Genomic DNA, 23,154 nt, shown 5'->3' on the forward strand with positions numbered 1-23,154 from the left:
CTGGGAATGGGGCCAGGTGGGGACCCCACGCGTGACGAGGGTGTAGCAAGAGTTTGGGGGCCTCCCGACGAGGTCCCAGGCAGGGGCCGGAGATCCCTGTCCTGGGCTGGGGGCTGCCCCCCTCCCCTGGCCTGGCTCCTGCTGCCTGTGCCGCCGGTGAAACGCTGTTGACATGTCCTGAATTATTAAGCATGGGGTGGGCTCCGGAGCACATGCTGAGCGGAGCGGCTGGGGCTGCACGGGCGGCGTGGCGGAGCAGCGCTCGCTCCCTCGCTCACTCGCTCGCTCGCAGGGACACACGCAGGGGCTGACAGCTGTGCTGGTGCTGATAAGGGAAGCCACAAGGAGACGATCGAGGAGAGAGACAAGCGGCAGCAGAGGCAGCAGAGGCAGAGGCATCATCAGGGCTGCGGAGCTGCTGGGAGTGGGAGTGACTCCCCCACCTCGGGCCCCCACCCTGTCCCCATCCTCTTCCCCGTTTGCCCTGAGTTTAGAAGAGCCGCTGCTGCCACCACCGCCACTCCGGAGGGCACCAGGGGCTGCTGGCCAGGGAGGGACAGGGGCAGGAAGGCTCCGGCTGGTCCCAGCAGCTGGGGACAGATGCCGATCGAGATTGTGTGCAAAATCAAATTTGCAGAGGAGGATGCGAAACCCAAGGAGAAGGAGGCAGGGGATGAGCAGAGCCTCCTGGGGGCTGCTCAGGGGGCAGCAGCCCCCCGGGACCTGGCCACCTTCGCCAGCACCAGCACTCTGCATGGGCTGGGCCGGGCCTGTGGCCCAGGCCCCCATGGACTGCGGAGAACCCTCTGGGCACTGGCCCTCCTCACCTCTCTGGCTGCCTTCCTGTACCAGGCAGCCGGCCTGGCCCGGGGCTACCTGACCCGGCCTCACCTGGTGGTGATGGACCCCGCTGCCCCAGCCCCGGTGGCCGGCTTCCCCGCCGTCACCCTCTGCAACATCAACCGCTTCCGGCATTCGGCCCTCAGCGACGCCGACATCTTCCACCTGGCCAACCTGACCGGGCTGCCCCCCAAAGACCGGGACGGGCACCGTGCCGCCGGCCTGCGCTACCCGGAGCCCGACATGGTAGACATCCTCAACCGCACTGGCCACCAGCTCGCCGACATGCTCAAGAGCTGCAACTTCAGCGGGCACCACTGCTCTGCCAGCAACTTCTCCGTGGTGAGTCCTCCCAGGCGGCCCGGCCAGCCTGGGGTGGCCAGAGGCTGGCAGTGGGGATGGGGGTGGCGCTCAGGGCATCCTCCTTGACAGGGCTTCCCCTGCTTCCACTGCCAGAGGCTGGCCTCATGTCACCCCCCAGCTTGGTGTTTCCCTCGGGGCTCCCCGGCGGGGAGCGGTGGACGCTCCTGGTGGCTTACCCAGCGGCTGCTGCTGCTCCTCCACGGGCTCTCCTGCTGCCGCAGCGCCTGGATCTGGGGGGCCGGGGGTCCTGGGATGGGCCCGGGGGGGGGCCCGGAAGCCAGTCAGCTTGCTGGGAAGGGATGCACCAGGCCATAGACAGACCAACTGACCCCTGCTTTTCTCTTACTCCCCTTTTCTTCTGTGGCCGCTGGATTTTTCTACCCCCCCCACCCCGCCACCAAACAAGGGTGATGGGGAGAGCATGTCTGGGGGCTCCAGCAAGGGAGGGACTCGGGGCTGCGTCTGGGGGAGCCGATCTTCGCGGACACTGGGTGCCAGTGTCTCCTGCTGTCTCTGTGTCTCACACACACCCCCTTTCACGAACTCCCTCACACATCCCTCTTTCATGCTCCCCTCCAGCTTCTCCCTCGGCCCAGGCCCTCCCTCCTTTTCCTGGTTCTTGCTGCTCCCTTGCCTGGCTCTAGCTCTTACACTGAGAATCACTCATTCACTCTCACAAGCGTGGCTCACCCTCACTGCTGCCCCCGGCACACACGTACGTGCAACACACACACAGACACACACACACCTACTGCATGGGGACATAGTTCCTGCACACTCACACACACTCAGCGTCCCTGTCGCTACGCTCCTGTGCACACCTGCACACCCACGCACGCATCCAGAGAGCTACTCATCCACGTGCCCACAGCCCAGCCCTTACCCAGCTTCCCAGGACAGGGTCACCCCCTGGATGCCGACCCCTTTCATGACCCCAGCTACCTCAGCCCCTGCTTCCTGTCTCACATATGTGTGAATGCACGCAGACACACACACACTCTCACATGGAGGCGTGGAACTGCCCTCCCATGCACATCTCCCATAATCCAGGTGTGTGAGGTATGTGTGTGGGGTGGGGGTGTGTGTCTTGTACGCTGACTGTTGGTGCTCCATTCACCCATAGTCACAGGCTGTCTGGTATTCCCGGGGCTTGAGATGCTGTCCCTGGTCCAGTTTACTCCCGGCATTATGTGTGTGTGGAGTGCGGGGTGTGTGTTTTCATTCTTGTGACCGTGCCCAGCACATATGCAAATACATGGCATCAACATGGTGCCCATCCAGCCCAGGCTTTAAAGCCAGCCCCAAATGGGGGACTCTTCCTTGTCATGACTCGGGGCCCCCACCCAGGGTCTCCTTCACTCACTGCCTCAGTAGCAACAGGAAATATGCTCCAGCCATGTTCCTGCCCCCACCAAGCCTGCAGCCTCGGGGTCCTCCTGCTGTGGGGTGGGGGCAGTTGGGTAGAAATGGAGGAAGGGACGAGAAGGAGGATTGTGCTGAGAGAGGAATGGGGGGGTGGGTGCTAGCCCTGTGGTCCAACCACACACCCCTTCTTCCAGGAAAAATCACTGCTCTCAAAGCAATTGTCCCTAAGGAGTGTGTGAATGTGGCCTCTTGGGTCCGAGGGGCTCCTCCTGTGACATCCCCACCCCTCCGGGTTGGTGGGGGGACAGAGCCCAGTGTCAGCAGGTGTTGTTGGGGCAGAAATCAATGGGGGCTTTGTGTCCCTGAGTGGGAGTTTGTGTCCCAGGCCCCAGTGCGGGGGTGGAAGGAAAAGGGGAAGAGTGATGAAACCTCAGTGGGGAGGGAGAGATAGGGGTTGAAGGAGCAAGGTGAGGGAGGCCAGAGGTTCCTCCCTGGCCTCCAGGGAAGGAGGACATGCCTGGAGGATATGGGAGCAGGGAGTCCCGGGATCAAAGCTGGTGAGTCCCTTTGAATGTGGGGATGGCCAGGCACGGGTGAGCGTGGATCTCCCACAGGCCCTTTGCGATGGAGAGAAAAGGACAGAAGATTGTGGTTCTCTGCTCTGGATGCAGCAGGACAGTGAGGGGCAGAGGAGCAGAGCCAGCATTGGGGGAGAGGAATGTCCCTTGGACCCACCTGTCCCCTCATCCAGCCTAGGTCCCGTACCCTTCTCCCAAACCCCAACCCCCGTGTGCCAAGTGGAACTCTTCCCTGGACCTGGCATTCTAGGCTGAGTCCTTATTGCCAGTTAACCATGGTCTGGCATTATGGTTGGGACAGGAGGATCCATGGCAATGGGGAAACTGGGGGTGTGCTGTGTGGGCAAGACTGGAGAAGGGGTATGGAAAGACAAAGACATCAGGCTCTCTGATGGGGACGTGAGGTCACAGTAGACTCTATGGTGAGAATATGGAGCCCACGATGGGGATTTGGGACCCATGGAGGGGAGACGGGTACAGGGATCAGTGGCGGGAACCTCCAGCCCATGGGTGCTGAGACAGTCAGTGACAGCGATAGATGGGGTGTGGGTAAGGGGCTGCTGTGTGTTTTCTGCTGCTTTCCCCGTTTTCTCCTTCCCACTCCCCACTCCGCTGTGACCTTTCCTCCGAATCCAAGTTAATAAATGTCACATTTTCCAGCCTATTTTTACTCTGGGTAATGCGCCCTCCCCCAGCCCCCTCAGCCGCAGCTCTTGCTTCTGTTACCACTGCCGTCGCTCTCACCCCCTGCTCCCTAATGTCCCCTCACCGACTCCCAATCCGTCACTCAATCAACATGGAGTTCTGAGCTCCTACTATGTGCCAGGCTCCCTGCCAGGTGCTATGGGGGCAAAGAACAAAGAACGGGGGAGTCCTGGTCCCCAGTCCCTGTCCTCAGGCAGCCTCCAGTCTCGTGGTGGGGCGGGGACAGGGAGACTTCAGAGCTTAACCAACCATGCAAGAGTTAACCAGCCATGCAAGCAGTGTCAGGAGGCGCCAGGATTAATTGCCAAACGAGGTACATGGATAGTGAGAGCCAAGGTTCGGAGAGCCACTCTGCTGAAGAGGGCTTGGAAGGCTTAAAAGGGATGAGGCAGGCTGGGCGAGGTCTGGGGAGGAGGGGAGAGGGGTGAGAGAGAGGAGAGGGCATATGGGTGGAGAGGTGGGAGCATCCACTCTCCACCCATATGCCCCTCCACCTAGCTCACCCCATCTCTTCTCTTTCCCGCCCCCCGCCCCCCGCCTCACCCAGTCTCATACCAACCCACTCTCACCTCCACCTCTTCCTTCCATCATCACCTATATACTCTCTCTTCCTCCTCGATTCCTACCACCATCGGCTCCCCCACCCCAGTGTGCCAAGCCCCATCCATACTTTCCCTGGCTGCGGCTTGCTCTGAGCCTGCCCACTTATTAGAAGGCAGAAATCACTCTTTCTCCCTAGGCTTCGTTTCTTAAGCTGTAAAACGGAGCTCTAAAACTCAGCATCTCCTCTCATCTGGGGATTGTACGGTGAAGCAATCAAGTGTGTGGGTTCTGGAGCCAGACCACCTGGATTCGAACCTTGGCTGTGTGGCCTTGGAGAAGTCAGAAAGCTGCTGTGAGCATCCGCTTCTGTATTCGTTAAATACAATAGTAGAACCTAAAAAAAAATTGGGTGGTTGTGATAATCAAAAGAGATGGCTGTAAAGGGCTTAGCCCACTGCCTGGCACACACACACACACGTAGTGTGCACTCAGAGTGTCAGCTGTTAGAAACGCCAGCTCCTGGCCCTCCCTAACATGACTGTTCCCAGCACCACTTTTCCAACTCATGTGCTGGCATCTTTGCTGCTCTCCATCACCTAGCCTTGCTCCTCTCCTGACCCTTGAGCCCACACCCCCACTCTGTCAGAGCATCCCCATGCTCCCCACCCCTCCCCAAGATTCAGGCACGTGTGTGCATGCAAAGGAGTGCACACACTCTCGATCCATGCTGACCCACAGAACACTCTGTGATGATGGAAACGTCCTGAATCTGTGCTGTCCACGGTGGTCGTCACTAGCCACACTGGCCAGGGAGCATCTGTGGTGTGATTAGCATGACGGAGGACCAACATTCCATTCAAACAGCCAAGCATGGCCAGTGACTGCGGTATCAGACCGTGGGGCTCCAGGTGGTCGTGGGGATGGGGTTCAAGCTGCCAGGTTGGGGAGGATAGGCTTTCCAACAGGCATAAAAGGATATGAAGTGGTGGCAGTGGGCTGTGATCAGAAGTCTGGCCATCTACTAAGGTCCCAGGTTGAGCCAAGGATGGGGCCTGTGCCTGGGGACATCGAGGTGTCTGCTCACCATGTGAGCAGGTACACCTTACTTCCCAAGTGTAGGATGTGACCCTGGTGTTTTCCATTCTGTTGTCTGGAAAACTGAGGCACGGGGAAGGTGGAGAATCCGTGAGGAGGTAGAGGGAGGCCAACTCATCTCAGTTTGTCCTTTGGGGTCTGGGCAGCCCCCCGGCGGGGCAGTGACCAGGGAGCTGTGTGCGCTTCCCTGTCTCTATCCCCTCTCAGACTTCCCTCCCCCTCCCAACCCTCCTCCCCCTTGCGCTGGTGACTGCCGTGACTATTAATCACTCGCCCTGTTCTCTTCCTCTCTACTAATCAGGCACAATTAGACAAGGCCTCTTCCAGCTGGGCAGTCCCCCTCCCTGCCCTCTTCCCTCCTCTCCCAGCCCCACCCCAGCTGCCATCAGGATGGCTCTGAGGCAGAGGGAGCAGCAAGTCGCCCTCATCACTCTTTGGCTGCCCCAGCCCCCAGTTGGAGGCTCCTCCGCCATCTCCTGCCTTCAATCCAAGCTTCCACCTGAACCCGCCCCTTCCTCGGTAAGGTCTAGCCAGTACCCCCTTCCCTGGTATGGTCAGGCCAGTACTGACAGTCTCCACACCGCACCCGCTCCTCAACTGTGGCAGGGGCTCCTCTGCAGACATCCCAACTCCATGACTTTGCCTGAAGGCCGCCCCTCCTCGCCCCCTTGACTCAGGAGGGGAGAGGGTTCCAGCTGAGCTTGGTCCAGGCCATTCATCTTCATATGAGCTGCCTCTGACCCTCACTGCCAGTCCAGCCCTCTGTGCCCTCCAGCCCCACCTTCTCCTGAGGCAAGAACCGGGAGAACATTTAACTCAACATCTAGTTCAGGGTTGGTCCTACCTTTCACCCAGTAGGGAAGGGTGGGGGATGAGACAGGAAGGTCACTTACCCTTGAAGGGAGCAGCAGCTTCTCAGCCTCACCTGATTATTGCCCTCGGGCCAGGATGCCCAGTGTTGGGTGGGGGGGTGGGGTGGTGGTCTTCCAGTTTGTCCAGAGAAGCCGAGAGTCTTGATTACTTTAATTAAAAATTTCTTGATTAAAAAAATAATCCCAAGAGCTACCTACAACTTGGACTGCAGAACTCAGTGAGCCTGCCCTCCCCAAGGCGGGCCCCATCACTGGCTGCTGCTCCTCGGGCCCACCTGAAGGGGGCGCTCTCAGCCTGGGTACCTCCCATTGGCTAGTAGCGTTGCTGGGGGGGATTTGAGTGGCGTGGCCCAGACACCGCGGGCAGGCACTGTTACTGTTACCCAGGGCTGGTTTGCAAGGGCAAAGGGGAGGGCCGTGCCCCACCCGGCCCCACTCAGCAGCCCGGTGGCCTCTTTATTAATCAGGAATCAGCCCCGAGCTGGGCTCATTATCAGCTCAGCTTCTTGTGGCACTGCCGGAAGATGCTGATTAGCATTTGAAGAAATGGCCCCCGCATTCTTGTCTTCCTTCTGTCTCCCCTACCTGTGTTCCTTCCGGAGCCCTCACCCCTGCCCTTATGTTCCCTCTCCTGGCTGGTGGCAGGGCCGGCTCTGCTGCCAAGCCCAGGCTAGGGGCAGAAGAAATAAGGGATTTTGGGGGGTGGGACTGCAGGGAGGCAGGAAGACCACTCGGAGTGCAGAGCTTCCGGGATACTCAGTTTGGGGCCCCCCCGAGTCAGAGTCCCACGGGAGGAGGAGGGGGAGTGAAGACTTAGGGTGGTCTCAAGAGATGGATAGCTTCCCTGGAGGAGGGGGGTGAGAGGGCAGCTTCAAGCTGAGTTATCAGTGTTTCCCTGCCCTTCCAGGCTCTCCCAGTAATGCCACCTCCCTGGAGCAGTGGGCAGAGAGGGTGGGGACAGTCAGAACCGTGGACAGGAGGCATGAGGGTTTTTTTTTTTTTGGGGGGGGGGTGGCAAATCCCGCCAGAAGCTTAGGGTCTTGGAGCCATCCCACATGAATGGGGGTGGGAGGACAGAGACCCCCCCAGGGCAGGAGCTCAGAGGCTTCAGAGTGCAGTTTCCCAGAAAAGGGAGGGGTGCATGCAGTTCTTCCCCGGCTCCCAGCCCCCAGGTCCCCAGCCCCCAGGCCGGGGCTGGCAGCACTGAAAATCCAACCCACCCCCCAAATGTTCACTGTGCCCTTGGGACACCCATTTTGAGTCAGAGGGAGAACAGTTCCAGAAAGACAGGCAGAGGCTGCAGCCGCCGAGGCAGCAGTGAGAGAGTTCAGAGAGGAGCCACGGGATGATTAAGGGGAAATGGAGGATTGATTTAGGAGGAAAGATTAAAGGAGCTAAATCCGTGGCGCTTGGCTCAGCGGTGACTAAGCGTGGACAGGATAATAGCTTACAAATGTGTGAAAGGTGTAAATACCAAACGGGGGGAGGGGAGGCGGCTCGGCGGCCAGGGGAGCGGGGCTGCGGGCCTGGGGAGGCCCCCGGAAGGGCAGGGGGCCCTCGGGGGATGGCCCCGTAGAGGGCTAACTCCTCTCCAGTGGGGGTGCAGCGCAAACGGAGGTGTCGGGGAGCCCGGGTTCCCAGCAGGGGTTCCATTTCGGGGGCACGGCTTCGCCGGCCTGTGCTATCTCCACGTCCCACTCTCGCCCCGCTGAGGATCTGATGCCGCGGGTTCAAATCCCTTCGGAGTCCCTCCGCGGCCCTGGGCACCCCGCCTTCCCCTCTGCAGCCCTCGGATGGGGCCCCCGCCCGTCCCCGACCGAGGAGGCCGGCGGGAGGCGGGGTCTCCCTCCGCGGTGGAAGCCTTTGGCGCGGCTGTGTGCGGAGGTCACTTTGCCGAGGAGCCGGGAGCCGGGGGAATGCAAATGAGGCAAACCCAGGGAGGAGAGCGGAGGAGACGGGAGGGAGGGAGCCCGGGCTCCGTGATGGATGCCTACCCCGCGGGAGGGACGAGGGAGGCGGCGAGGAGCGCCAGGCGGTGGGTGCGGCCCTCTGGGTGCGCGTGGGCCCGGCCTGGATGCTCCGGTGCACCTGCGGGATGGGAGCGATGGCACACCCACCGTCTCACCGCCGCTGCCACCTTCTCGTTCCCGGCTCCGGAACTCCCGCCGGGCTACGGGTGCGATTCACTGTGCAAGCAAACTCTTTTAACTACGAACTTTGCTGGAACATCAGGGAAGGACTTCGTTACAAATTTAAAATATTCCTGCCTGCAAGACTGGGGCTTCCCGGGTAGCTCAGACTCTAAAAAAAAAGAAAAAAGAAAATCCTCCTGCAATGAGGGAGACCTGGGTTCGATCCCCTGGAGAAGCGAAAGGCTACCCACTCCAGTATTCTTGCCTGGAGAATTCCAGGAACAGAGGAGCCTGGCGGGCCACAGTTGATGGGACTGAGCGACTTTTACTTATGCAAGACTGACTTTCTAGGGTTTAAGGCCTATGCGGTCACTACTGGAAACAGGTCCGGCTGCTTACCTGGGTCCCGGGGGCCGCCCTCTCTCCTCCCTGAAATAGCCGTGTTCTCTCACAGCCTCACGTGCTTCTGCTACCGGCTGCAGCTCGGCCTCAGCCTGGAGTCGCAAGGCCCTGACTGTCTCGTACTTCTCCACCGCTGCTCATGCATTTACATTTGAACAAACATCGTGCCCATTTCCTGCTAGACTCACAATCACCTCTACCTTGGAGAAGAAGTAGCCTTGAAAAGTACCTGGGCGGCTGGGGGCTGGGGTGTGCAGCGTCATGGTCCCAGCGGTAGGGGAGGGGGGGGTCAGGTTTATGGGGTGGGGGTAGTGCGTGCTAAGTCTCTTCATTCGTGTCCCCAACACTTTGCGACCCTATGGACCGTAGCCTGCCAGGCTCCTCTGTCCTTGGGATTCTTCAAGCAAGATTACTGGAGTGGGTTGCCATGTCCTCCTCCAGGGGGACCTTCCCTACCCAGAGATCTCCATCGGCAGGTGGGTTCTTTACTACTATAGTGTGCCCCTTAGGAATCCCTTTAGGGGGCGGGGTGGGGGGGTATGCTCCCTGGGTCTGATTGTTCTGTGATCAGATGCCCTTCCTGGGTGGGTGAGTGCTCTTGCTCTGGGAAGCTTGACTCTCCAACCCAAGTTAAATTCCTGTTCCACAGTCATAGGGCTTGGAGCCGTCCCCCTATCACAGCCCACATCCCAGCTACTAACATTTGCTTGTCCCGGGGATTGTTGGTTTTGTGTGCTTTGTTCTCCACCGTTGTACACCTGGCTCCCAGCATTGGTGCTCAACAAACACTTTTGGAATGAATAAATGCCTCTGGGGCCAAACAGCCAACTCCTTCAGGGCAGAAGCCAGCGATTTTGTTCTCTGAATTGTCCCCAACAGCAAGCACAGGGCCAGGCATACTGTACAGGCTCAAGGAACAGTGTAGGACAAGTAAGCCCGATGTGAATGCCCACCACTTCATGAGCTCCTCCTAGTCTTTGGGGCTGTGCCAGGTGTGTATCAGTACACAGTGGCCTTGAGCACAGAGTCCCATGCCCCTGACCCAGTCCCCTCCTCTGCTACCTCACGTGACTCTGGCTTGCTCCTTACCCTGTCTGGTCTTCCATTGTCTTGTCTGTAAAATGGAGATGTTAAGACGTCTCCAGTAGAGGGTTTTTGTGAGAATTAAGGTCCCTGGGTTGGAAAGATCCCCTGGAGGAGGGCATGGCAACCGACTCCAGTATTCTTGCCTGGAGAATCCCATGGATAGAGGAGCCCAGCAGTCCTATAGTCCATCAGTTCAGTCGTTCAGTTGTGTCTGGCTCTGTGCCACCCCATGGACTGCTATAGTCCACGGGGTGGCACAGAGTCAGACATGACTGAAATGCCTTAGCATGCATGCACACAAGGAGTTAATTTATATAAAAGGCTTAGGACTGTGCTTGCCACAGAGTAAGCACTGAATAAATGTTAACTGTCGCTATTATTTATGTATTCAATACATTTTCTCTTTTTCATTACTCCGATGATGCCTATTATTATTCCCATTTTACAGAAGAAAAATGGAGGGTCAGAGAGGTTAAATGACTGAACCCGAATCTCACAGACAGTTCGGGGCTGCTGGCCTGCACCCTCCTCTGGTAGGACAGCCAGATCTCAGAGCCTGGGGGTTTTGCTTTGACAGTGTTTCATCCTCGCCCACAACTGCTGAGAGAGCCTTTACCAAGGGGCATTGTGCCCAGTGAGAATGGGCCCCGGAGGGATCCAAGGTCAAATGGCTGCCCCAGTTGGGCTCCCCCACTTTCTTGAGCACCTTGCATGCATCTCTCTGGACTTACCTCTGGTCCTCACTGTGAACCTCAGGAGGAGGAATTACCATTGCCCCTTTTACAGAAGAGTAATCTGAAGCTCAGAGAGGTTAAATCACCACCCAAGGTTGTCCAAGGCTGGTGGCAGAGCCAGAATTTGAACCCTGTTCTGTTAGACTTCAAAATGTGTGCCCATTTTTCCACCTTAAGAATCTTACGTGGGTCCTTTCCCAGCACCACATCCGCTGGCCGATCTCTGCCCCAGTTTGGATCTTATTGGTCTCCACAACACGCTTATAACTAATATTGAAGCCTCATGTATGTGATTTTACCTTGCAAATGCCTGTCACCTACTTCATCTCTTTTGAGACTTATAACCAACCTATGAGATAAGGCGAGCAGAAATTTCTGTCCCCACTCGACTGATGAGGAAATTGAGGACCAAAGAAGTCAGTAAATCACTTTACTAACCAAGTTACACAGCTGTCACTGGTGGAGCAAAGGCTGGGACCAGGGTCTACTGACCTCCAGGGTACATAATGGAGGTTAGTGGACAATGCTGGGGCCCAGTGGGGGCTGGGGGCTGGGTACTAGTTCTGAATGTGCCCTCTTTTTTCTGTATGCCCCTGGGTATGTCCCTTGTCATTTCTAGGCTTCAGATTTGGCATTTGTACAATGAGGCTTTGGACTGAGTGACCTCCCAGTTCTGACCAGTGCAGACACCCCAGGCATTTTGAGTTGGCACTGTCTTCCCTGGTGAGGACAGAGAAGGAGGAGGCTTTGAACCTGGATGCTTGGGCTGGCCCTGAGTGAAGCTGGGGCCGAAGAGCCATCTGACCTGGGATGCTAGTCACGATCCATGGCAGATGAAAACATAACCCCTTCCACTGGCTACCTTGGACCCCTGGGCACTGTAGGATTAAGGGGAGTTCGTTCCAGGGGCTGAAGTGAGAGGCATGGGGCTGGACCAGATCAGGGGAGGGCTGATGGAATTTGGAGGGATAAAGCTGCCGTGGAAAAGAGGGGTGGGGGGAGGTGCCAAGGCCTTGGCAGAGGCAGGGTGCCCAGAAGGCACTGGAGATAAAGCCCAGGCCACAGATTAGTGCTGGGATTAGCCCAGCCTCAGCTGCTCCTGGCTGGTTCTTATCTCCTGGAGGCCCGGAGCCCTCTCCCCCACCACTCTGAGCCCTGGCCTTGCTAATTGCCTGTTAACCCGGTGGGCTCCATGACTGCAGGGAGGATGAGGGGGTGGGAAGGGGTGAGGGCGGATACCAGCCAGCCAGCCAGGGAGAGCTTTTCAAGGCAACCGGAGCTGTGGACAGATGGAACTCAAGGGGCTGAGAGAGAAGCCATTGCTCAGAGGAGCACACTCTGGACAGGTCTCTCCCAGTCTCTGGTTGTTGGTCGTCATCTGGGGCAGACCCAGAGAAGGATGGAGGTGTGCCTGGGCAGGGACTCTTGGTCAGGGAGGTGGTTTCAGGCCCAGGGAAAAATCAAGAGGAGGAAGACAAGAGTCAGACACTGGACATCTAGCCTAGGGGATAGACAGGGAGAAAAGCAAGCAGGTAGAAATGCAGTGGGCAAAAGAACAGAGGCGGCGGGGGGATGGAGGGTGTAGCCAGGCCAATGGGGAAAAGGCCAGGCCAGGGGGGTGGACAGGCAGGCAGAGGGCACAGAGCAGAGACACAGGCCAGATGAATACCTGATTAGGTGCTGAGGACAGAGAAAGACTCAAGAGGATGCAGAGAGGCTTGAGAGACAAACTGAGATCAGCGGACAGGGAGGCTGGAGAGGCAGACAGACCCAGGCCAACGCTGAAAGGGGGGGTGGTCCGGGAGGGACAGGTAGAGGGCTGGCAGGAAGTAAGCTGGGGGAGGGGTCCCAGGGTCTGCCTGCAGTGCAGACATAGTGCTGTTGAGAAGCTGTCAGAGCAAGGGAGGGCCGAGAAGAGGGAGAACCAGGCGGGAGATGGAGGTGTTGCTGGGATGGGAACAGGCTGAGAGGCTGAGGCCAGTGGTGGCAGATCTGGAAATAGCCCCTCAGTCCCTCAGGGCACCTCCTGGCCCAGGACATGCCTCTTTCCATGGCCGGACTCTGAAGCCTCAACTCCTGTGCACACACCCTCCTCTGGAGCCAGTCCTTGGGGAGAGCGCAGTGGACAGCCAGTGGGACCTTGTGGCTGAGCGGCCGTGCCGTCTCCATGGAAGAGTCTGTGGACTGTGCTGCCACCAGGGTTCTGCCACTTAGGAGCCGGCAGCTCCACCCGCTGCTGCCTGCCTGGCCCAGGGACCGTCTCCAGGGCAACGCTCTGCTCTGCCCAGGAGTGGGGCCTGACCCAGGCGGTGCAGGTGGCCTGGCCCTGCCAGTCGGGCCTGTCCACTCCATGCAGAGCATTGTCCATCAGACCCAGAGTCCTTCCACCCATCTTCCTTTGTCACCTTCTCTCTGCACAATCGCCTCGAGGGCAGAGGTACCAGGTAGCCACCCCCATCTGAAGCCATTGGAGCCAAAGTCTTCCCAGTTGGCTCTATTCTGCACAAGAGTAGTCTCAGTGTCATGTAGTCTGTGTCTGTGTGTGTGTGGTGGAAGGATCAGGTAGGGAGGCGGCCCTGGCCCCACCCAGGTTCAGACTCAGGAGACACAGGTTTGATCCCTGGGTCAGGAAGATCCCCTGGAGGAGGGCATGCCAACGCACTCCAGTGTTCTTGTCTGAAGGAGCCCATGAACGGAGGAGGAGGCTGGCAGGCTACAATCCATGGGGTCACAAAGAGTCAGACACAACTGAAGCGACTTAGCAGGCACTGGGGATACCCAGACGGTGAAATGGGGGCTCGCAGTCTCAAGGAGTCCACGGTCCCAAGGGAGAGATCATGACAGTGCCCAGGGGTCAGGGTCAATCGCTGCACGCTGGGGGGCACGTGCGAGCAGCTCCCTACCAGGGTCCCCCATGCAGCCCGGTACCTTGTTTCGCTGCCCCGCTGGAGCCCACACTGAAAAATGGCTGCAGCAGCAAAAGCTGATTCCAGCATCTGTTTGGCTCAGAATAGGAAGAGGGTGAGTGCTTTGAGAATTGGGGCAAATGCTTACATATTCTCCCCCCTCTCCCTTTCCCACACCACTGAGGATCCAGCAATCTTGCCCCCAGCCCTGTTCAAAGCTCTCTTCCCTCTGGGGACATGTTGTGAAAACACAGATCTAGAGTTGGGCTGTCTTGCTGGATTCTGGCCCTTTTGTCTAGGGACTTTTGACCCACAGTGTGGTCTGCAGACCAGCAGGTTGTTAGAAATGCAGAATCTCAGTCCTGCTCCCCAACGCACATTTGCTGACTCAGAACCTGCCTTTTAACAAGACCTTTAGGTGCTCGGTGTGCACATTAGAGTTTAAAAAGCACTGATCTTGGAGACCTTGGCAAATCAGCCAACCTTGGGACCTCAGTTTCCTCATCTGTAGGATGTCGGGTGGCTGTGAGATTGGATTGGAATTGGAGAGAGCGTGTGAAGCACTGAGCGCAGTGCCTGGGGCAGAGCAAATGCTCTGGGACTGTCAGCCATGCCCACTCCTGCCCCACTGATGGACACACAGCAGGGAGCTGGGGCAGGGGTGTGACAGAAAGGGTCAGTGACGACTGGAGACTGGAACCCAGCAGCTAGCGTGGGTGCAGAAGGCGGAGGGGAGGGACAGGTGAGGGACTGAAGGAGAGGCAGCAGATACGGAAGGAAAAGCGAGTAAGGAAGGTGTAGAGGAGTGGAGCGAATGGGGAGGTGGGATGGAAGAAAAGGGGTTGAGTGTTGAGACTCCAGTCTCATTTCGGCTGGATGGGGCCGGGGCAGGGGCTGGGACTTGGGGCAGGGTAGGTGGGGGAGTTGCCAGCCCTGGATGGTGGGAACCCCTGAGTTCTGCATCTAGCTCAGACAGCTCCACCTCTCCCACTGACTAGTTGTGTGACCTTGGGCAACTCACATCACCTCTCTGAGCTGCTGTAATCATCAGGCTAATTAAACCTACCTGATACCAGGGTGGCCGAGGAGATGCAATGGGGCAGCAGTCCTTTTGTTTTGAGAATCTGAGGCGGGATGCTTGGATGATAGAAGAACTGTCTGAGAGGGAAGAATTAGCAGGATCATTCACTTAGTAGAGATGGGAGGGTGAGACAGCCCTGCCCCACAGACGGGGGCACCCCAGTCCCCCGTTTCCTAGAACTCCTCATTCCCGCTGCCCTCAACCCAGCCCTCCCCTTTCCCTGGAGCAAGGCGTTTAGGAATCTTTTCCCTTACACGGCCTCTTCATGCCTCTCCTCCCAGCTTTCACAGAGTGAAAATGTTCCCGCGGAGAGGGGGAGAGAGAGAGAGATTGAGTGCGCTGACCTCCTTACCCCCAGGGAAGGTGCTGCCTGTGATGGGTTTGACCCGGGGGCTGGTCTCTGTAGGGTGAGACCGGCAGGGGGTAACTTCCATCTGCCTCCCTCCCTCAACCTCCTCCCCACCCCCAGCCGCTTGCAACTAACTGCCAACTGCAGCTCTGTCCCCGCCGGAGCCTCGGCTTCCATCTCCGGGGCGCCAGCGCCATCTGGTGTCCATATGGGAGAACTTTCCGCAGAGGAAACCAGGGATGGGCTTCGTTCAGCGCCGGCCCTCTTTTCTGAAAGCATCTCTTGTGTAGCATGAAGTCGAGTGAGGGATGATGACCGCTGCTCGGGGAGACAAACAGATAAGCAAGGTTATCTCAAGTCTTGATGAGTATTTTGAGCAAACCCACAAACACACTGATCAGCGAAGGGTGACATTGTGAACATGGGTGTGGCCTATGAGTGTGCATCTGAAGGAGGGACAATTAAGCCTAGGTTTAAAAGATGAGCAGCTGGGCCATGCCAGCTGGGTGGAAGGGAGCATTCCAGGAGAGGGAACTGCATGAACAAAGGCCCTGGGAGAGATGTTGCTCCATAAGTTTGAATTTGTCGTGGAGATCTCTTTGCAGGAGAGAGGCAAATGTCACCTCTCATGGAGACTTTCAGGCAAGGAGGGAACTTGGCTTTATTCTCTGGGGAATGGGAAACGGTTGTTGGGTTTTAAGATGGCAAGTGACTTGATTGGATCTCTGCAGTTTAGAATGAGCACTCTGGCTACCGTGTTGTGAATGGCTTGGCAAAAAAAAAACTTAAACATGCCGACGCTCAATCGTGTCTGACTTGGAAGGGAGAGGCAAAGGCAGATGCAGGGACACTAGTTAGGAGCCTGCTGCCATGGCAAGAGGCAGATGATAGTGAAAGTGGGAGATGAGATGGAAGGAAACTGGATGGATTCTAAACAGATTTCGGAAGTAGAATTGCCCAAGATGGCTGCTGGATTAGATGCCTGGTCACCCCTGTTCCGCATCTGAGCAACCAACTTACCGGAAGAGGGAGATTTCAGGGATTCTGACTCTAGAATTGAGAGCGGGGCCTTTACTCAGAGGAGGAGGAGTCAGGGACAGGATTTGGAAAACATCTAGAGTTCTGCTATTGGTATGTTAAGCTGGAAAAGAAAAGTGAAAGTGTTGGTCACTCCGTCGTGCAACCCCATGGACTGTAGTCCACCAGGCTCCTCTGTGCATAGAATTTACCAGACAAGTATACTGGAGTGGGTTGCAATTTCCTTCTCCAGAAGATCTTCCTGACCCAGGGCAGATTCTTTACTGGCTGAGCCACCAGGGAAGCTCCTTAAGCTGAAGGTGCCTTTTAATCATTGAAGAGAGGATGTCAGTAGAAAAGATGGAACTTGAGGGAGCAGCTGGGCTGTAGGTTGGTTGCTGGGATATAGGACGGGGGTGACCAGGCAGGTCTGGTGGCCGTTATAGACCGCCAAAGCTTAAGGGATTGTCTTTCATCCTGCACCCTGCCCCTCCTCTCTCTCACCCCAGGTCTATACTCGCTATGGAAAGTGTTATACCTTCAACGCGGATCCACAGAGCTCGCTGCCCAGCCGGGCGGGGGGCATGGGCAGCGGCCTGGAGATCATGTTGGACATTCAGCAGGAGGAGTACCTGCCCATCTGGAGAGAGACAAGTACGCGGGTGGGAAAGGGACAGGGGCTCCAGCCGGGGTCCTCTGCCTGCGATGAAGGTTTCCTAAGGACCCATCTCCACTGTGCAGACGAGACATCGTTTGAAGCGGGCATCCGAGTACAGATCCACAGCCAGGAAGAGCCACCCTACATCCACCAGCTGGGCTTTGGCGTGTCCCCAGGCTTCCAGACCTTTGTGTCCTGCCAGGAACAGCGGGTGAGCATGCCCAACTGGGTCCTGGGTTGGCCATGGGTGGGGCCTTTGGGCCCAGAGTGGAGGCTGACCGGATCTGCCCTCCAGAAGCTCACATCCCACCAGCCCTTCCACAGCCTTTGCTGGGGCTGTGGGTGCTGGGGGCCAGGTGAGACTTCTGTGCGTGACTCCATCGTGCCCTGCCTCTTCAGCTGACTTACCTGCCCCAGCCCTGGGGCAACTGCCGAGCGGAGAGTGGGCTCAGGGAGCCTGAGCTTCAGGGCTACTCAGCCTACAGTGTGTCTGCCTGCCGGCTGCGCTGTGAAAAGGAGGCCGTGCTTCAGCGCTGCCACTGCCGGATGGTGCACATGCCAGGTGGGCACCCCACCCCCACCAGCCCTCCGTGCCACCCTGGCAGGCTCCAGAACCTCCGAGGGCAGAACACTGCTCATGTGCATGAGGGCAGGTACATGTGTATGACCACAGGTGTGCATGCGTCTACCTACGTGAGGGTACCTGGTATGTATTTGGGATTTTGTGCATGTTTTCATATATGCACATGTATCTCTTCCTGTTACTATGTATCTCTGCATACATGTACTTGTGTAATCTGTACTTGTGTACGTGGGTTGTGTGCACGTGCTTCATCACATGCATGTAAATGCACGTGCATAGTCGTGTCCATGCAAGCGTGCACAGCTTGGATGCATGTATACACGCATACATCTCCATGCTTCTACGCACAAACCCGTACACATTCATGCATGCACATATATGTGCAAATACCCACATGTATGCACATGAACATGTGTGCCCATATTTGGGAATGTGCGCGGTGGAGCGTGGATGGAACCATAGACTCCAGGAATAATCTTCTCTCCTTTCAGGCAATGAGACCATCTGCCCGCCAAATATCTACATCGAGTGTGCAGACCACACACTGGGTCCGTGCTGCCTTCTCGCCCTGCCTCTCCGCCCCACTCCTCTTCATCTCTCTGTCCACCTTTCTCCTCACTGCCTTGGCTCCTCCCCTCCCAGTCTCTTCCTGGGGTTTTTCCCGGGGGCTGAGCCTTATCCCATACCTCCAGGGGTCTGAGGACTTTTGCAGGTGTGGTACTTGGGTAAGTGGAAGCAGCGGGGTGGGAGGTTGCCGAGAACCGGAACTGAGCGTGAGGGGCGGGGCTTCTCATCTTGGTCCAGCAAATGAACTTGCCTCTCTGGGAAGGTGAAATGACTTCTTCCTTGGTGTGAGGAAAGGTGCATTGCTGGCTATCAGTGTGGGTAAGGCAACCCCTTCTGTTCATAGATCTCGCCTGATCCACACTTCATTCATTCATTCATTTATTCATTCTACAGATGTTTACAGCCTGCGCTGGTGCCAGAGGTAAGAATGGGAATAAGAGCCCTACTCTGTGGTGCTTACTACCCAGCAGGGGTGTGGACGGGCATCACAGTGCAGCGTGTTAGTCCTTGGGTAGGGGAACCTCAGCGATTCTATGGGGCCCCAGCAAAGGCAGGCAGCCCCACCTGGGCAGGCAGGGAGGATTTCCAGAGGAAGTGACGTCTATAGGGCTGAGGCTTGAAGGATGTGGAGGAATCAGGCTGGTGAAGAGGGGGACACTTCTAGGCAGTGGGAGCAGCTCTTGCTAAGACTTGCGGCCAGAGAGGGCACACATGAGCCTGGGGCCTTGAAAGGTCAGTGTGCACAGAGGAGGCTCTGGCAAGCCAACAATGGCTTAAGGCCAGGCAAGAATGCCTTCTGCTTTTACAAAGGGGACTCTGATGAGATGCAAGGATGGAAAGGTGAGGAGGAAGAGAGGAGGTAGACTAGACTCAGAATGACTGGTCAGGGGCGCACTGAGGAATCCAGATGCTGGCCACAGGGGCGGGCTTGAGATCTGGGGGCAGAGTCACACCTTCTCTGTCCTACAACTTCATCTGTCGAAGGGGTAACTGAAGAGTGTTTCAGGAAAAAACAGACGTGAATGGGGATAAGCGGATCACAGGAGGGGTGAGACTCCACGGAACTAGGGGCACCCAGAGAGGGACCTGTGACTGTCCGAGATGGACAGGAGCTGGGAGCTGAGGCCACGAGAGGAGAGATGCAAACTGCCCCAAACCAGAGGGCAGGGAGTCCAAGTGATGCATTTGGCAGAGATCAGCTTCCTGGGACAGAGCAAGGTGGGGAGAGCGGATCTGAAGGGGCGAACAGAGAAACCCCAGCACACTGAGCACAGGGATCTTGCCCACTGTTCTGTCCGTTCAGTCATCTACTCATCCATCCATCCACTCACCCGTAGGCATATGTAAAAACATGCATTAACTCCATTCATCCCAGCATCCTCTCCAAGCCCCTCGTGTGTCTGTGGCCTCACATGATTGATTAGCTCTGGTTGGTGGGCTGAGCCCTGCCTCTAAGCCACGAGGACCTCTCTGCCCGAGGGGGCTGAGCAGCAGAGGGAGAAGGAATGTGCTGGGGGTTCTGCCTCTGTGCATTTTCTTGGATGGTCTGAAACTAGACCAGGAAGCCGGTCTCCTCCAGGCAGTGCCAGAGCTGGTCAGAACCAGCCCTCAGTGTGGGCGTGCCTGCCTCAGGCTTCCTTCCAACAGCTGGTGGGCCTCTGGGGATCCTGCCCTTCCCCACTGCACGTGGTGCCTCTGTGTTGCAGACTCCCTGGGTGGGGGCTCCGGAGGCCCGTGTTTCTGTCCTACCCCCTGCAACCTGACCCGCTACGGGAAAGAGATCTCCATGGTTAGGATCCCCAACAGGGGCTCAGCCCGGTACCTGGCAAGAAAATACAATCGCAACGAGACCTACATACGGTATGTGTGTGTGTGTGTGTGTGTGTGTGTGTATGTGTGTAATGGAGACCACCCTCAATAGGTCTAGTATATGATGGAGACTAGGAATGGATTGCAGCTTTGTTAATAATGAGCGTTCTGCCAGGAATACCTTTTAGGATCTTGATCTGTTTTTTTTCTAACTAACCCCTGCCCACCCCAAGTCACATCCATTGTCTCTGCCTCCAGGGAAGCCCTTCAGAGCCCAGATGCCTTTCATTTGAGCTCCCACAGCATGCTGTCTGTATCTATCATTGCGTTAGCCTGCTGTTTTAGAACCCTTTGTTTGCGTGTCTTTCTGCCCCAGCAACCTGGGAACTGTTCAGTGCACGTCCAGTTCTGTGCAGAGCGAGAGGAACTGGAAGGGATGGGGGAGGAGCCGGGTGGCCCACAGGTGGCCCCACTGAGCCCTGGATCTGGTTCCCTGCAGCCAATCTACAAATGCTGAGCATCCTCTGGGTGCCAGGCCCAGTGCTGGGCCCTGTGGGGATAGAGTTGTGCATAACTCCTGCCACAGTTTGTGGATGAGGCCTTGTTTGAGAGTGTTCTTAGGCCCCCAGGAGAGACGACTGCGGGTGGGGTAAAGGGAGCAGGGGAGGCATGAGCTGGGCCTCTGTGGACCCCGGGTTTGGGTCCATGAGAAGAGGAGGGAGGGGGGAATCCCAGTTAGAGATGTGTGGGATGCTGCAGAGACCAGCCTGAGCGTCAGGAAGGCCGTGTGGAGAGAAGCAGATAAGAGTGCGGTTTGGACAAGAACGTACAGTGCAGCGGATCATGGGCGGTCTTGAAAGTCGGGAAGAGGAATTATGGAGTGGACTGCAGGGTAATAGGGAGCCACTGAAGGTTCTATGGGGCTTCTCAGGTGGTGCTAGGGGTAAAGAACCTGCCTGCCAATGCAGGAGACACAAGAGACTCAGGTTTGATCCCTGGGTCAGGAAGATCCCCTGGAGGAGGCCACGGCAACCCATTCCAGTATTCTTGCCTGGAGAATCCCTTGGACAGAGGAGCCTGGCAGGCTATAGTCCATAGCGCTGCAAAGAGTCAGACATGACTGAAGCAACTTAGCATGCACGCGCACCCACACACACGAAGGTTCTACAGAGGTATGGGGATGAGGCAAAGTGAATGTTATTTGCTGCTTTAGAGAAGGCTGGAGGGAAGGCAGGCCTGGGAGTTTTGTTTTGTTCTCCCAAGCCTTTTGCTAGCCCTCAGAACACGAAGCTAACAGGAATCTGGGCCTGCTTCTCCTCACAGTCTTTGGGAGCCTGGGGGTGATCACCAGCTTCTCTGTGCAGGGGCCTCAGATCTGGGTCTGCTGGGTCTGGGATGTCCCGCCAGCTGTCTCCTTGAGACGATGGCCCCTCAGGGATACCCTGCTTCCTGTCTCTGCAGAGAGAACTTCCTGGTTCTCGATGTCTTTTTTGAAGCCCTGACCTCTGAGGCCATGGAGCAGCGAGCAGCCTACGGCCTGTCAGCCCTGCTGGGTGAGCCTGGGCCCCAACTGCACGGGGATGGAGCAGCCCAGCCTCCTCCCTCTGACCCTGTTCTCGCGCTCCCCAGGAGACCTCGGGGGACAGATGGGACTGTTCATCGGGGCCAGCATCCTCACGTTGCTGGAGATCCTCGACTACATCTATGAGGCAAGGGATAGGGGCCTGGTGGGTAGGAGGAGGGGCTGGGGGAAAGCAGAGAGGCCCAGCAGGCTTTCTGGTAGACCTGGACTGGCAGGAAGTCAAGCTCAGGGTTCTTTACTGGCCCTCTCTCCTCCCTTGACTGGCCAGAAGGTCTGAGGGCAAGGAGGGGCAAAGAGAAGGGGGATGGGGGAGGAGGGCTGGGGTGTCCCGGTGAGAGTTTGCTGGGGCAGCAAGTCCTATGTGGTGGGGCTGGTGAGGCCCATCCTTCTCTAGCAAGTTTCCTGAATCCACTGCTGTCCCCCCACCCTGAACCCCAAGGTGTCCTGGGACCGACTGAAGCGGGCGTGGCGTCGCCCCAAGAGCCCCCTCCGGACCTCTACTGGGGGCATCTCCACTTTGGGGCTTCAGGAGCTGAAGGAGCAGGTGGGGATGAGTATGCAGTCAGCTCTCTCTCCCAGGACTGAATCCCCCAATAACCTCTGAACTAGCCCTCCAAGGGTGGGGTTCCTGGAGCCTCTGCCCCCCACGGACAAGGGAAGGCTGGCTGTGAGAGGCCTGGGGGCTTCACTTGATCTCTCCCTGTCCCCCTCCCTCTTCACCTTGCAGAGTCCCTGCCCAAGCCGGGGCCGTGCTGAAGGCGGGGGTGCCAGCAGCCTGCTCCCCAACCACCACCACCCCCACGGCCCCCCAGGAAGCCTCTTTGAAGACTTCGCTTGCTAGGACGGTGCTGTGTCCTAAAGGACCCAGGAGTCTGGGACTCCTTCCTGGATCCCCACTGTGGACTCTGGCTCCCGGGACAGGAGGCCAGGGGAGTGGGGGCCCCAGGCTTAGGGAGCGAGGGCAGTGCCCACTGGAAGGGCGGGGACTCTCACTCACCCTGGCGCCAGCTGCTTTGCACAAGGCTTCCTCTTGTGCACACCCTCCACCCCCAGGCTGGTGACCAGGGAGTACTGGAGACTAGGACGTGGGCCCCTGTGGAGGAGAGAAGGGGTAGGGGAAGGAGGGAGGAGGAGGACGAGGCCCACCCTAGCAGGCGTGGAACCCTCTGTACATTTGTATATATTCAGGGAGAACAGGGTGGGGATAGGGTGCTGATGTAGAAGGTGGGTGGGGCGATGGTGATAGGGGTGGGTGGTTTAGGGACAGCCAGGGTCCCAGCCCTGCAGTGTCAGCAGGAGAGGCCAAGCCCCTCAGGACTCAGGACAGCTGGGCTGGTCCTGCTTCCTGCCCTGCTCCAGACCCGGCTCCCCTTTCGGCAGAAGAGTGGGTGATCCAGCCGGCCTGGCCCAGCTCCCAGTTTCCCCTGCCCCAACTGCACTCCCCGAAGCCTGCGCCACAGGGAGCAGTAGCTCTTCCAGACCTTGGCTGAGCTTGGGGGTGGGAAAGGGGGCTTCCTCAGGCCTCTCTGCTTCCGATCTGGTTTTATAAAGTGCTGACTAAATTGGGAATAAAGAGGTATTAAGAATTCTGTGTGTATATGTGACTAAGCTGGGAGCTGGGGCGTGGCAGGGCACACGCATGACTCGGTCCCTTGGAAGAGGAAATCCTGGCCCATCCTCAGTCCTCCCTGCCCCCACGCCCACCTTTCAAAGACTCAAGCACCACTAGTCCACACTCAGCCAGTTTATTAAAGTCAGGGAGCTTCATTAGGAATGCAGAGGGGAGAAGATGGGAGATGCCCCACCCTCCTCTCTCAGCTACCCTTCTCCAACAACTCATCTGCAGCCCAGACCCCCTGGGCTGACCCTAGGAGGTGGGGCTGGCGT

At 57.6% G+C, this 23,154-nt stretch overlaps 1 protein-coding gene across 2 annotated transcripts; it reads left to right on the plus strand.

Annotated features, from left to right (window-relative positions):
- The first annotated feature begins 212 nt into the window (after positions 1-212).
- On the plus strand, positions 213-22,108 carry ASIC4 (acid sensing ion channel subunit family member 4). Of its 2 annotated transcripts, XM_068968156.1 has the most exons (10): positions 601-1,182; positions 16,578-16,722; positions 16,810-16,937; positions 17,126-17,288; positions 17,801-17,857; positions 19,583-19,736; positions 21,147-21,238; positions 21,315-21,394; positions 21,707-21,811; positions 21,995-22,108. In XM_068968156.1, exons 1-10 carry the CDS (start codon positions 601-603, stop codon positions 22,106-22,108), a joined length of 1,620 nt encoding a protein of 539 aa, XP_068824257.1. The 2 variants fall into 2 exon arrangements, with proteins under 2 accessions (XP_068824256.1, XP_068824257.1); XM_068968155.1 differs by lacking the exon at positions 17,801-17,857 and having other exon boundaries at positions 213-1,182.
- Positions 22,109-23,154: the final 1,046 nt, after the last annotated feature.

Source organism: Capricornis sumatraensis, chromosome 3 (assembly GCF_032405125.1).
Source record: "Capricornis sumatraensis isolate serow.1 chromosome 3, serow.2, whole genome shotgun sequence".
Classification (NCBI taxonomy): Eukaryota; Metazoa; Chordata; class Mammalia; order Artiodactyla; family Bovidae; genus Capricornis; species Capricornis sumatraensis.

What these genes read in the sequence shown, in the direction of transcription:
- ASIC4 (XM_068968156.1), top strand. Translation starts at nt 601, where the DNA reads ATGCCGATCGAGATTGTGTGCAAAATCAAATTTGCAGAGGAGGATGCG. An exon ending in CTGCCAGCAACTTCTCCGTG is followed by an intron (nt 1,183 to 16,577) that starts GTGAGTCCTCCC and finishes CTCTCACCCCAG; the next exon opens with GTCTATACTCGCTATGGAAA. An exon ending in CGGCCTGTCAGCCCTGCTGG is followed by an intron (nt 21,239 to 21,314) that starts GTGAGCCTGGGC and finishes CGCGCTCCCCAG; the next exon opens with GAGACCTCGGGGGACAGATG.